This window comes from Lynx canadensis, chromosome B1, assembly GCF_007474595.2.
Source record: "Lynx canadensis isolate LIC74 chromosome B1, mLynCan4.pri.v2, whole genome shotgun sequence".
Classification (NCBI taxonomy): Eukaryota; Metazoa; Chordata; class Mammalia; order Carnivora; family Felidae; genus Lynx; species Lynx canadensis.
In genome coordinates this window covers 104,018,146-104,032,102 of record NC_044306.2, presented here as the reverse complement: position 1 = coordinate 104,032,102, position 13,957 = coordinate 104,018,146, and the positions used below count along the sequence as shown (strand labels likewise).

Sequence of the window (13,957 nt, the reverse complement as noted above, 5' to 3'; positions counted from 1 at the left end):
AGGTAATAAGCATCATATAAAAAGGATAACCTCCAAATCACCATAAGAACATCATTTTATTTGAGTTAAGTAAATTCTTATCAAGTCTCTCTTCTGTACCAGGAACTTCCCTAGATCCCAGAGATGCAAGATGAAAAAGAACCATTCCAGTCCTGGAAGAGCTCAGTCTAATAACTTGTAAATAAATATCTGAATTAGCTTTGAAAAATAAAATTATGGCACTACTCACTTAAAAAAACCCTATATTCATCCAAAAATGTACAAAAATTGACAAGTTTCCACTCATCGAGTATTTTGTATGACCCATGTATCACCATAGCTCAGGGCAGTGCAGAATCCATACCTAAATCTAGGTTCACCTTCATACAAATTTATATAACTCTTCTGAAAAAGTAAATAGAACAGAGAGTTTCTGAAGAGCTCATATAAATCATGCATCCCTTATGTGTCATTTTGAGTCATATATTGATTAATTAATATTAAATTGATTATCACATGATAATGAGCATACATGCCCATATAGCTTAAATATGTAATCCATTCAACTCAGGGAAGGCTTCTACTTACTTTCTTGTGACTTCTAAGCACTGAGGGTGTAACAAATGCCTTATTACATAGCTCACATCTGTATTTCTTGTGTCTTTCATGGACCACCTGGACATGAACATTTAAAGTATCCTTCCTTTTAAAGGTAGCATCACAGTGATGGCATTTGAAAGTCCTCTCACCTTAGAAACGAAACAGTCAAATAAGAGAAACATCAGATGAGCAGGGTGTTGTTAACTGCCCCTCAGAGGTACCAGATTTAGTGTTGTTTTCTTCAAAAACTTAGCTGTATTACTAAAAATTTATCATAACCAGAAAAGGTAGTTTTTTATGAAATATTTTGATTCCATATATGCTAATTCATTGTGTGACCAGTGGGAAGTCCTTTAACTTTCTTAGGTTCTCAGTCTCTTTAATTGGAAAATGTGGAGACTGAAATAGCGAATTTTCTAAAGGTACCATGAACTTTCTTTAAAGGTACGTATTTCTAGAGCAGGGGCTCAGGTTTCAGGCAAGTAGGTTCTTGTGGTGACAAAAGGCTTCTGTCAAGCTAAAGAGATAAGGTACATTTGTCCCTCACTCCCACCACAACCTTTGTGGCCTTTTTAGGGGACAGGGCACAGGTCAAACAGGGTCATGGGTAGCAAGCTGGGGCGGGACGCCCCTGAGGGCACACAGAAATGGGTCAGAGCCAGCCCCCTTCTAGGATAGGAGAGGGCTACAACACCCCTTCCTTTCTCAGCACTGTCCCAGGAACCTGGACTACAGTCTCCCTAACACGGGTCCTTGGTCTGCTGTGAAACACCTGGGAAAGGTTTCAACTCCCAGGTTCTCAGACAGTTTGGGGGGCTGCCTCTCAGAGAGCCAGTTGGAATGGAGCAACTCTCCTTTCCTAGAGCCCCTGGGTACCTGTGAGCGTTTTCACCTTCTTCTTATTCTGGAGCCTAGGCCGGCAGGGAAAGCAACTCCAGAAACTATGTTTAGGGGAATATGGTATTTTTTTAAACTTTCATATAATGCTCTCTATCCTTGTAGGTCTTCATAACAAACACGTCAAACTCTAGTGGCCTACTTTAAGTACATTTTCAGTGATCTATGTGCACAATTAGAAGACAGTTTTATTTCTCAGAAAGTTACAAAATTTGAATAGCACATAGTTATACAAATAAGACAGACTAGAAGTTGAATGTATTTTCCCTTTGTAGAAAACAACTGTATTAGCACAGAGTCATATATTATGTTCAACTATGAGACAAAATATACAGGTAACTTACTACATCGAAATAAGAGATTACCTCAATTTGAACTAAACTCTTATATAAAACTTCCCTCCATTATAACTAGCATAAATTTAGAAATGTGAAGATCCTATTATTTCTTCATACCAAATTTAAGGAAGGAGGGACAAAAAGAAGGAAAAGAGAGAAAAAAAGAAAAAGACAAATTATCCTTTTCAAACAGAATTATAGCTCTTTATGTTAAAATCTCTGATAGTCTTGTTAAAATCTAATGCTTGGTACAGTCACATCCAAACCATGCATGAATTGTGTAGATTCTTAAAGCTCTGTTTATGTTACCTTTGTGAATTTTTGTTGCTGGGTGCTATTATTGTAACCTAGTTTGTCTTTATATATCTTCTGTATTAAATTTATTTAAATACTTCATTTATAACCAGTGAGAGTAAAAGAAAATATCAATTGACATAAGATTATAAATAATAGCAAATCAACTCAGGAATAAAAAGAAATTTTTAAAAAACATACCAAAAAAAAACCAAAACAAAGCAATCCTCCAAGATTTCTCCTTCAAAGCATATCTATTAAACTATCACATGAAACAAAATATTGATTCCAGAGTGCCTGGGTGGCTCAGTCAGTTAAGCGTCTGACTTGGGCTGAAGTCATGATCTGGTGGTTCGTGAGTTTGAGCCACACATTGGCCTTTGTGCTGACAGCTCAGAGCCTGGCACCTGCTTCAGATTCTGTGTCTTCCTCTCTGTCTCTGCCCCTCCTCCTACTTGTGTTCTCTATCTCATCTACTCTCTCAAAAAATAATAAAAAAAAATTTTTAATGGAAAATTAAAAAATACATATATTGATTCCTATGCCAAAACCTCATCAAGCTATACCAAGGGAGCTCTTACCTTTCTTCTTTCACATTTTAATTCCAGATTTTTTTGTTATAAACTTACCAGAATTTTAAATAATTCTGATGAGATTTTATCTGATGTTATCAGATTTCTTTGCCTTAAAGAAATAAAGCTATAATTAAAGATAGGATTTTCCCTATCTTAAAACCAAGAAGGTAGCTATCAAGCTATTTTTTGGTTTTCAGTGCGTTAGAAAATAGCAATAATTTCCAAAATAATAATTACAAGTTATTCTTTACATTTTGAGCCAGAAGGCTGATATAAGTTTCTTTAAAAAAAATTTTTTTAATGTTTATTTTTGAGAGAGAGAGAGAGAGAGAGAGAGACAGCACGAGCAGGGGAGAGGCAGAGAGAAAAGGAGACACAGAATCTAAAGCAAGGACCCAGGCTCTGAGCTCTGAGCACAGAGCCCAACATGGGGCTCAAACTCACAAACCGTGAGATCATGACCTGAGCCAAAGTCGGATGCTTAACCAACTGAGCCACCCAGGTGCCCCTGCTGATATGTTTCTATGGTGATCTTCATGTTTTGAGTTAAACAGGTTTTAATTTTCATATTGTGCAAGATCACCTTTCATATTTTGTCCCATTTTGCCCACTTCTGGTTTTCTCCATCCTCACTGGTCTTATCTGATATTTAACTTTACCTGCAATAGCCTACTTATACAATTACAAAACTGATTTCCCAGTCTTGGTACAGCATCATAAAGCCTTTGATTAATGTGCTGATCAACATTATATTGAATACAGAATGTGCAAGCACAGTCTACACTTGCCACTTCAATCCCATGTCTCAGGTTTATGAGAACCGATCAGCTGAAATAGAAAGTAATAGATGCCTTATATTAAAAACTCCTTGCTGTTATTGAAAATTTTATTTACCCAAGGAAAAATTTCCTGAGCATAAGGGTAAATTTGACCACAGAAGTGTTTTTTTTAATGTTTATTTATTTTTGAAAGAGAGTGAGAGAGAGAGACAGAGCGTGAGCAGGGGAAGGGCAGAGAGAGAGGGAGACACAAAATTCAAACCAGGCTCCAGACTCTGAGCTATCAGCACAGAGCCCAACACGGAGCTCAAACTCACAAGCCGGGAGATCATGACCTGAGCGGAAGTCAGAGACTTAACTGACTGAACCACCCAGGCACCCCCCACAGAAGTCTTAATAGTATGAATGAGGTTCCCTTGTCTCAATCCCTACTCTAAATCCATTCACCTCAGGGGCGCCTGGGTGGCTCAGTCAGTGAAGCATCTGACTCTTGAATTCGGCTCAGGTCATGATCTCACATTGTCTGAGATGAAGCCCCATGTCAGGCTCTGTGCAGGGAGCCTGCTTGGGATTCTCTCTCTCTCTACCCCTCACCCACTCGTATGCAGTCACTCTCTCCATCAAAACAAACAAACAAACATTTAAAAACTAAAACTAAACTAAACTAAAATAAAATCAAATCCATTCACTTCACAATGATTGTTTTTCTTAGTCAAATGACAGTGAAATGGAATGAAAATATGCTACATGACAAATTTTATTCCTTAAATGCACGGCTGTCCTTAGTAAGAAAATAAAAAGTGGTGTTAACAAATTCTCCAGAACTGTAACGTAAAATGCAGAATGGCACAAGACCACAACACTCTTTTCTGTAGGAAAAGATGTATTTTATCATAATCATTACCACTCAGTATTTTAAAAAACTTTAATATATTTGTTATTTTGAATTTTAGATACATCTACTCAATCAGAGAAAATGTCTTCCAAGATACTATCTTATCTCTAATGTTGTCATAACTGATTAATTGTTTTGCTTTCCTCAGACATATTAAAAATTTAATCAGCAGTAGTAACTTTGTTTCAGAAGATGTTCTACTGATTAAACAACTCAAAAGCAATAAATACAAATATTACTTATGTTATGCCATTTTTCTTTAATTTTAGATACAGTAACATAGCAAATGTCTAGTTACTTCAATATCTGAACACAGAACCCACTTTAAAACTCAACTTAGCAATAACATTTTCTCTGAAATAAAGTGCTGTAATAAAGTGTCCTTCAGCGATGTGAGTATAAAAGGTTTAGTATTCTAAAAATAGCTCTGAGTGGAACTGCCTTACCAGTTTGCATGGTATGCATGTGTATAACTTAACCCCAAGGAAAAGCAGTGCTCCTGCTAAAAGAAGTAAGAAATCAGAGCAGTGTAGAGAGAAGTAGGAAAAGCATGTGACTATTGGAACTCATATGCGACCTCCAGATGCATTTGTCACCGTGTTTCTCTGAGTCTCATTTTTCTCTGCTCCCCAACAATCAACAGGTTACATTAGATTTGTATTTTGGTCCTTTCCAACTTTAAAAGAGTCCGTGAGCTAATAAAATCATGCCAGACATTCGCATGTTTTAAAGGGTCAGACATGTTTCCTTAATCATTATATTTGAAAGGGAACAAGAATGTCTATTTCAGAACAAATTTCAAAGATACCTTGCCGAACATAAGAAACGATTTTATATACAAACTTTATATACTGGGAAGAAATGACACAAATAAAATGTCTCATAAAATGATTTAATGTGGAAAAATAAAGCAAGGATAAAGGAAGGAGAACTGAAAGGCAGAATTACCAGCCTTTTAAACTACACATGGGTCCACTTCTGTGATGCCTACATTCTCAAAAGTTGTAAGGGCAAAGTTTGAGAGAATTCATTTTGTCCTCAACTGCTTGTATTTTGACTTACTGTTATGTATGAGAAGGTGTCTCTGCAAAGAAAATGGGGTCCGGAACAAAGCTTTACATTCCTCACACTGGAATGGTCTCTCTTCAGAATGGGTCTGCACATGAAAGAAACTGTGAGTTAGGAGGATCTAGAATCATCTAGTCATGACAATAACTGTGAGCCTATATCCATGGTATGAAAGAGGAAAGGGTAGGTAGACAATATCTTGTTTCTTCTGGTGACGTTCTTTCAACATAAAATTGTAAACACAAATTTGCTACATGCATGGTAAAAAAAGAACTGTATTTTTAAATTCTCACATTAATTATCAATTTGATAAATAATAAGGGAAATTGGGGCACCTGGGTGACTCAGTCAGTCAAGGTCTGACTCGGTTTTGGCTCAGATCATGACCCCAGAGTCATGGGATTGAGTCCTCATTTGGCTGTGCTCTGCGCATGGAGCCTGCTTGGGATTCTCTCTCTTTCTCTCTCTTTCTCTCTCTCTCTCCCTCCCTCTGTCCCTCTCCCCTTGCTTGCAGGGAAATTTCATCCATCATTTATTTTGTGCCCAGTCTATGCTATGCACTTCATGCTGCTATGGGACAGTCCTACTTTACACACTGGGGATACAGCAGTAAAAACAAAAGATGAAGTCCCTGCTATCATGGAGCTCTTACACTAGCTGGGAGAGGACAATTAACAAATGATAAAATATGAAATACATATTATAGAGAGAAAAAAAGAAAGAAAGAAAGAAAGAAAGAAAGAAAGAAAGAAAGAAAGAGGACAGCAAAAGTTTCAAAGGATGGGGTAGCAATTTTGAACAGTGGTCAAAGAAATTACATCCAAGAAGGCGACTTGAGAGAAGACCTAATGGAAGTGAGGGAGCAAGAGCAAGCCTCCCTCTGAGTGATCTGGGCAGAAAACACCATGGAGGCCAGTGTGGTTGGAGCAGGTGGGGAAAGAGAAGCGAATCATGTTGGGCCTGGTTGGCCACTGCAGGAGTTTTGTCTTTTACTGAGAGAGAGAAAAAAATCTCAAATGAGTTTTGAGCAGATGAGTGGCATGATTCACCTGACATTTAATAGGATGCTAAGGTGGCTGTGTTGAAAAGGGGATATACAGGAGGACAAGGAAAAGCAGAGAAACCGGAGAAGAAAGAGCAATCAACCAAGCAGGAAATAATTAAGACCTATGTCATGGTGGTAGCCACCAATGTAAAGAGAAGCAGTAGGCTTCTGGATGTATTATAAAAGTTAACAGGTTTTGTGGAGACACTTGGATTGGAAGCATGAGACACAGAAAAGAAGAATCAAATGTGCCTCCAAGATTGTGACCAAAGCAATGGTAGGATGAATCAGACATTTACTAATATGTGAGACAGCAAGCCAAGAAACAAGTTTGGGTTAAAGATAAGAGGTTCAGTTTGGGGTAAGTTCAAAGGACTATTAAAAGATGTCTAGTAGATAGTGGAATATTTCAAGTCTGGATTATAGTGTATAAAATTTGGGGATATCAGGTTATATAGTGTTAATATTTAAAGCCTCATGAATACAATGAGAGAATAAAAATTTAAAAAAAAACATCATCTGTAGTATATCAGATTGGCAAAGGTGAAGAAAATGGATATTATTCATTGTTGACTAAAAGGTAAGAACAAGCGCCCTCATGTCTTGTAACTGGAAATATCAATTTTCTGAGTGGCAATGTGGCGCTATTTACCAAAACGGCAAATGCACGTACTCTGACTAACCAACTGCCTTTCCAGAAATATATGACAAATTTTTACATAAACAAAAACTTTTTAAAAAGCCTCCCAAATGGCCACTGACATTCGGTCAACTAATTCTGTGTGGCTATTATATGTTTATTTTGATATGGAAACCCCCTGTAACATATTTTGATGTCAAAAGCACAATGCAAAACATTCTACGTAGAATATCATACATTGCGAATACACGCACATGTAGAATGGGGGGTAGAAAATGTCCTACAAAATACTGAGGAGGGTTCTCATAGTAGAGAGTGGTATTTGACAGAGTTTTCGTTGTCTTCTTTATACCTTTCTTTGATATTTTAATTTTCTACAAAGAGTAAATAATATTGTTACAAAAAGAAACTCCTTTGTTTTTAGAGCATACATATTGGAACAAAGGGTTGCTTTACTCTTCCAAAAATATGGCATTCCACCCTAAGCAATTCTCTCTCTTTTTCTAAATCTAGGACAAAACAACATGTGTGTGGACAGGATTTAGTGACTTGATTATGAAATAATGGGACAGCATAATGCCTTATACCTATATTAACCAAACCAAAGCCACAACATCTAAATATGGCCTGAAGTCGAGAGCTATTTTAAGCAGTAAGCTGTTAGTGCATAGCCAGGTGAACAAATATTTCTGTCAAAAAGATATCGATACCACCAGCTGAGTTGTTACCGCATGACTTGTCAAAGTCTCAGCAGAGAACCCATGCATTCAAACTCATTTAAGTAAGGCGGCAGTGAAATGCTTGCCTGTTGTGAATAGACAACCTCTGTCTCCAAGACATAAAATACTTTAGAAGTACTAAATAAAATCAAGCTTCTTAAACGGTGTCTTGTCCTTCAATTTTTCATCTCTAAAGGGTGTCAAACTTTTCACTGATTTATTAATTGTATTATCTTTCAGCTGTAGAATATTCCCCCACTTAAATGCCAAGTCACCGATGACACCAGTATCTGCTGATACAATAAATGAACTAGTCCATGAACTAGTATTACAAAATACACTTTTATGCACCAAGTCTGATTATTGTTACAGATGGAGAAAATACGTTAAGAAAATGCATTGCACTATTTATAGCACCTAATGTCTCAAAAATGCTTCAGGTTTTTAACATAATTTTTATACAATAATCACCAAATTAGCACATTTCTAGCTACTCAAATGAAAAATTAATTTCATGAGAACAGAATAAAATTTTCATTGGGTCCATTCACAATTAAAAATTGTAACTGACTATCACCAATATATATTGCTCTGTAGTAATGGTATTATTGGAAATGGTATTTCTTCTTTGGGTCATGTGCAAAGCAACAAAATGATCATAAAATTCAGAGGAAATAACTAGAGATAAAATAAATTTGGAGAAAATATTCCTGAGATATATGTGTTGGAACTATTCTTTTTTCTAAAAAAAAGGGTTTTGTTATTGAAGTCTCAAGTCTGCATATCATAAGTATATTACTATCCCACTGGGCCATATAATAAACCTAAAGCTGCATAAAATGTGTGTCATCTGGCTGTTTACAAGGTCTGTGGATTAAGTTTTTACTGTCAGCTTTATAACTGGATTCCTTAAAGGGCCTCCTCCTCACAAAAATGAATAGAAACTAGAGAGATATCAAAGAAATTGGCTCAGCACAGGAAAAAGTAGCTCATTTCACACAGATAAGTTAAGATTATAAAATTGAGGTTATGTTCTTACAGAAGTATAGCCTTTTGTGGCTAAGCCCAACCTTTTCACTGCTTGAACGCCACAATTCCATTAGTACAAAGCCATAACCTCATGGCTACCCCATGGAGCCAACCACCGATGCCTTATGTTTATACCCTGATCAGGGCAAAGGGAATTTGTTCAAAGAGGGAATAATCATAGACTTGCAGAAGTCCTCCCTGGAGGGCAGCAATTCAGACTCACTCTCAGGGAGTTCTCCCCCCTACAGTACTGCTAAAACATGGTATCTCATATTTCTATCCAAGGATGCTTCTAACAAATACTGCTTCAAACATATGACCCTTCAGGCTAGCTGATGTGACCATTAATTTAAAAGTTCTGCCTCTACAATGTCCACCATTTATTACAGCTAGCCTATAGCCATACAGAACAAATTTACTCTCCCTTCCACAACAAAGCCCTTTGAATATATGGAAACAGCAACCATGTCCCCTCACAAACTGTCAAGATAACAGACACTTGGTAGTTTCAATCATGAAAATATGGCTTTCAGACACATCACAAGAATTGTAAAGCAGAATTTTCTGAATAAAAATAGGCATCCTAATTTTTGTAACTCGTATGGAACAACTCATAGCAACTATACCAGCTTCTCTACTGAATAACTTGTTTGCTGTGCAAGATGGCTAAATAAATTGGTAATTCTGCATTGAACTTTATGGGCCATCTAAAAATAAACAAGTGCAGATACCTAAACTACAAACGGACAAATAAACAATAATGGACCTTTTCTAATCCTACAAAAAATTACGCTCTCTAAAAATTAATACCAGTTGTTGAATAAGAAATAGTTTTCTTAAAATATAAGTCCCTAGAAATTAACAGATTATAGGATAATAACAATAATGGATAAAAACTAATAGGTAATAAGAAAATAATGGGATTCAAAATATTTGGCTAGACAAGATAGATAGATAGATAGATAGACAGAAAAATGTTTGCGTGTGTGTGTGTGTGTGTGTGTATGCTGTGTATGAGTTTAAGCCACCATCCAATTATCTAAGTGTCAACATCACCAGAGGACATATTCTCATGAAACATCATAAAAACTTTATTTTTCAACATAATACAGATGCAAACTAAACTCAAAAGATCAGAGTTTGGGGTCAGTTTCTAATTTTAAATATAAAACATCCAAGATGGGATATTAGGTTCAAAACCTATTTTCTGCTGAAAAGACTACACTTTATCATAGTTTAATTATAATATATAGTTCTCATTTGCAAATTTTTAGTTTTCATTGATTCAGGTTTACGGAATTTGCTGGTATAATACAAATTGTTCATTTGTTTTGTTTTTCAGATTCTGCATGTAAGTGAAATCATATGGTATTTGTCTTTCTGCCTGACTTCTTTCCCTTAGCATTATACCTTCTAGGTCCATCCATGTTGTTGCAAATGGAAAGATCTTATTCTTTTTTATAGCTCAGTAATATTCCATTGTATGTATATACCTCATCTTCTTTACCTATTCATCTATCAGTGGACACTTGGATTGCTTCCTTACCTTGGGCTATTGTAAATAATCTGTAATAAACAGAAGGACACATACATCTTTTCAAATTAGTGCTTTTGTATTCTTCGGGTAAATAGTAGTAGAATTACTGAATCATATGATATTTCCATTTTTAATTTTTGAAAACCTCCATACTATTTTCCACAGTGGTTGCACCACTTTACATTCCCACCAACAGCACACAAGGGTTCCCTTTTCTCCACATCCTCACCAACACTTGTTATTTCTTACCTTTTTGATATTAGCCATTCTGATAGGTATAAAGTGGTATTTCATTGTGGTTTTGATTTGTGGTACAAATTGTTCTGTGAGAAGAGTATCTATTTTTCAAAAATATAACTTTCTTTTTTCATTTAGTTTAGCTTCCAAATTTGTATTACCCATCCACTAAGATTACTGACATCATTCAAAATTCATTACCCTCTGCACTGAAGGTTCATATAGGCATACTTCTTGCTCTCTGTATACTCTGCTCTAAAAGTCACAGAGTTTACTTTTCAAAGTTTTTGTCTTCTTTTGCTGTAACAAGCTATCACCACATCTTCCAGCTATCATTAACCTGTTTTGTTTTGTTTTGTTTTGTTTTGTTGGTAACTCCTCCTTCACTTAATCTTCTAATATGTCCTTTGGGCTGGGAAATAAGTCAATGGAACTTGGTAGGATTTCAGGCAGAGTAAAAGTGAAAATTATAAAGAAAGGATATCCATGCTATGACTAAATAACAGCTTTTAAAACATGAAATTTAGCAGTAGTAGAGAAGTAATGTGTAATTATACAGGAAAATGAGCTATGTTTTTGTTTGCTGTTCTTTCTACCAAGGAGGGGAAGAATAAAACATTCTGCTCCAAATCACCCACAAAAACAAATGTATATACGAAGACTTTCTGTGAAGAGGAGCTGTTTTTTAATATATGATATTGATCTCCAAGAAGATGAAAGGGAAGCAGTGTAAAGAAATCTGCTTGGTAACATTAATCTTCCCAAAACACCATGTAAAAGAATTATGTAAAAGAAAAACTAAAATGAGCTTTTGTTCAATAGATATTAAAACACACTATAAAGTACAATTATTAAAGTACTACGATACTGCAAGACAACAGACATTAAATGGAAAAGAGTGACATGCAAACATAGTTTTACATGAGAGGCATTCAACAGTATGATTGATAGGAGTGATCATAAATCAGGATCTCACTGGATACCTCAAAACAAATTCTTCATTGATTAAAATACTAACAAAAAGAAGTTAATATAACTTTTACAGGCATTGATAAATGTTTGCACAGTGTTGGAATAACAAAGTTTTCTAAGTAAGTCCTAAAACTCAGAAGCTGTGTATACTCAGAAGCCATAAAACTCATAATCCGTGTCATACTTCAAAACATAAAAAAGTAAAACTTCTTTATTCAAAAGATGCAAGTTGATATATGGGGACAAATAGTAGAAAGACAACTAGTGAAGGATTAGTATCTGTAATATCTACAGAGTTCCCAGAAACCAATGAGAAAACAGCCAAACAGTCCAAAAGAAAAGTGGATAAAGAGTACTTACAAGCATCTCTCAAAAGTAATGTAAATGGGACATAAGCTTATAAAAAGAACACAATTTCACTAACCATTGCTTAAATGCAATGAAATATCACTCTTCAAGTCTCAGACTGAAAAAAAAAAAGGCTGACGAAATCAAATGTTGATGGTACAGACAAAAGGACACTTGAATCACTGCTAGGTGAAAGTAGAGCTTTTTCTGAAGGCAGTTGGGCAAGAGCAATCAAAACTTAAAGAAAACTTACTATTTGAGCCATAAATTTCATAATTAAGATCTATTTTAGACAATACTATTGGCATAATTATACAGTTTAATGTAAAAGGATGTTAACTGAAGTATTCTTCAAAACAGGAATGGTTACAAAAAATGAGCAGGTGTATATGAACACATGTGAAAAACTCTCCAAGTCATAAAGTTAGACCAAAGAAGTAAGTTCCAGAATGATATCTTATGTCATAAAACCATTTACATTTAAATATACTTATCTCCCAGATGGGCAGCTAAAACCTTGTGCTTTTCTCCAAGCTTCACCCAAAAGAACATCTTACAGAAAATCATCAGTGGGAAATGTGGAAGTTGCTAAAGATTTGATTAGGGAGATGAAGGAGATGGCTGGTATGCACTTCACCTGAAAAATTCCCATCTGACCTAACACGTGGGAATCTCTTCCCCAGCCAATAGTCACCTTTCCCAGTTCCTAAGCCCCATCTTTCCAATTCTGCCACCCAAACAAAAACAACTCTCACCTCATTTCTAATCTTCCATACTCCAACCCATAACAGTATGTCAAAGTATGTCAAAGGCATTATACTGAGAATAAAAATTGTATTTTACTCAGTGTAAAAAATATCCTCCAATTATTAGGATCACTAGCCTTTGAATATAGTAGAAGATGTGGTCATAATTAACAAATAATTTGTACAAATAATGTGTGCAGTCTTTAACATACTTGAGAAAGCCCTAAAAAGTATCCACTGGGGGGAGAACTAGAATTGTGGGGGATTGGAGAAGGTAGGTGCTGTCAAGGGTTATAATCTAAATTGCATAACTGATTATCCATGCATCCATGTATGATTTTAAGGTTTTATTTTCTTAAGATATCTACTACACAAAAAGAGCAGAAATTTTTTTTAAATTTTTTAATGTTTATTCATTTTTGAAAGACAGAGAGAGAGAGCACAAGCAGCAGTGGGGTGGAGAGAGAGGGGAACACAGAATCTGAAGCAGACTCCAGGCTCTGAGCTGCCAGCACAGAGCCGGACGCGGGGCTCAAACTCACGAACCGCGAGATTATGACCTGAGCCACCCAGGCGCCCCAAAACGGCAAAAATTTTTAATCAAATTAAAAAACGGGCACTTGAGTGGCCCAGTCAGTTAAGCGTCTGACTCTTGATTTCAGGTCAGGTCATGATCTCACGGTTCATGGGATCAAGCCCTGCATTGGGATCTGTACTGGGAGCAGCACAGAGCCTGCGTGGAATTCTTTCTCTCTTCTCTCTGCACCCCGCCTCCCCGCTTGCTCATGTACTCTCTGTCTCTCTGTCTCTCTCTCAAAATAAATAAACATTTAAAAAATGTCACCTTCCTCTCTTTAAATATTTCCTACTTTGTGGTTTTAAGAGAGTCAGGGATATGCACTTTATTGGGCAGGTCAAGGAAAGGAAGTTCAAATCCCTGGACTGGGTTGGGCTGGGCTGGTCAAGAGCAGAGCAGGGAGCAAAGCTGATATCCCAGGGTGAGCTCAGGAAGTAAGCATGAGTCTGAAGCTTTAAGGCAGAGACAAGAGTCAGAGGCTAGAGGTTTGGGAGGCAAGGCCCTGTGGCCAAAGGAGCAGGGGTGAAGGAAGCTCTAAAGGGCAATCTTTAGCTGATGGCTCCTATGTTAACATCTGGGGATGGGGAGGGTAGAGGGAGTAGAATAAAGCTGGGAGGGAGGTTTTTCTATGAAAGTCTGAGCATAAAGGGGGAAATCACTGATTTGGTAATAAATGAACTCC

At 36.4% G+C, this 13,957-nt stretch overlaps 1 protein-coding gene across 1 annotated transcript in view; it reads right to left on the bottom strand.

Moving 5' to 3' along the window:
* PRDM5 (PR/SET domain 5) overlaps nucleotides 1–13,957 on the bottom strand; it is a 213,210-nt gene that overhangs the window by 75,521 nt on the left and 123,732 nt on the right. The window contains exons 11-12 of the mRNA XM_030313149.1: nucleotides 5,420–5,513; nucleotides 568–728 (exon numbers count right to left, since the gene is read on the bottom strand). Coding sequence (XP_030169009.1) covers nucleotides 568–728; nucleotides 5,420–5,513 — 255 coding nt within the window. The remainder of the gene's footprint in view (nucleotides 1–567; nucleotides 729–5,419; nucleotides 5,514–13,957) is intronic.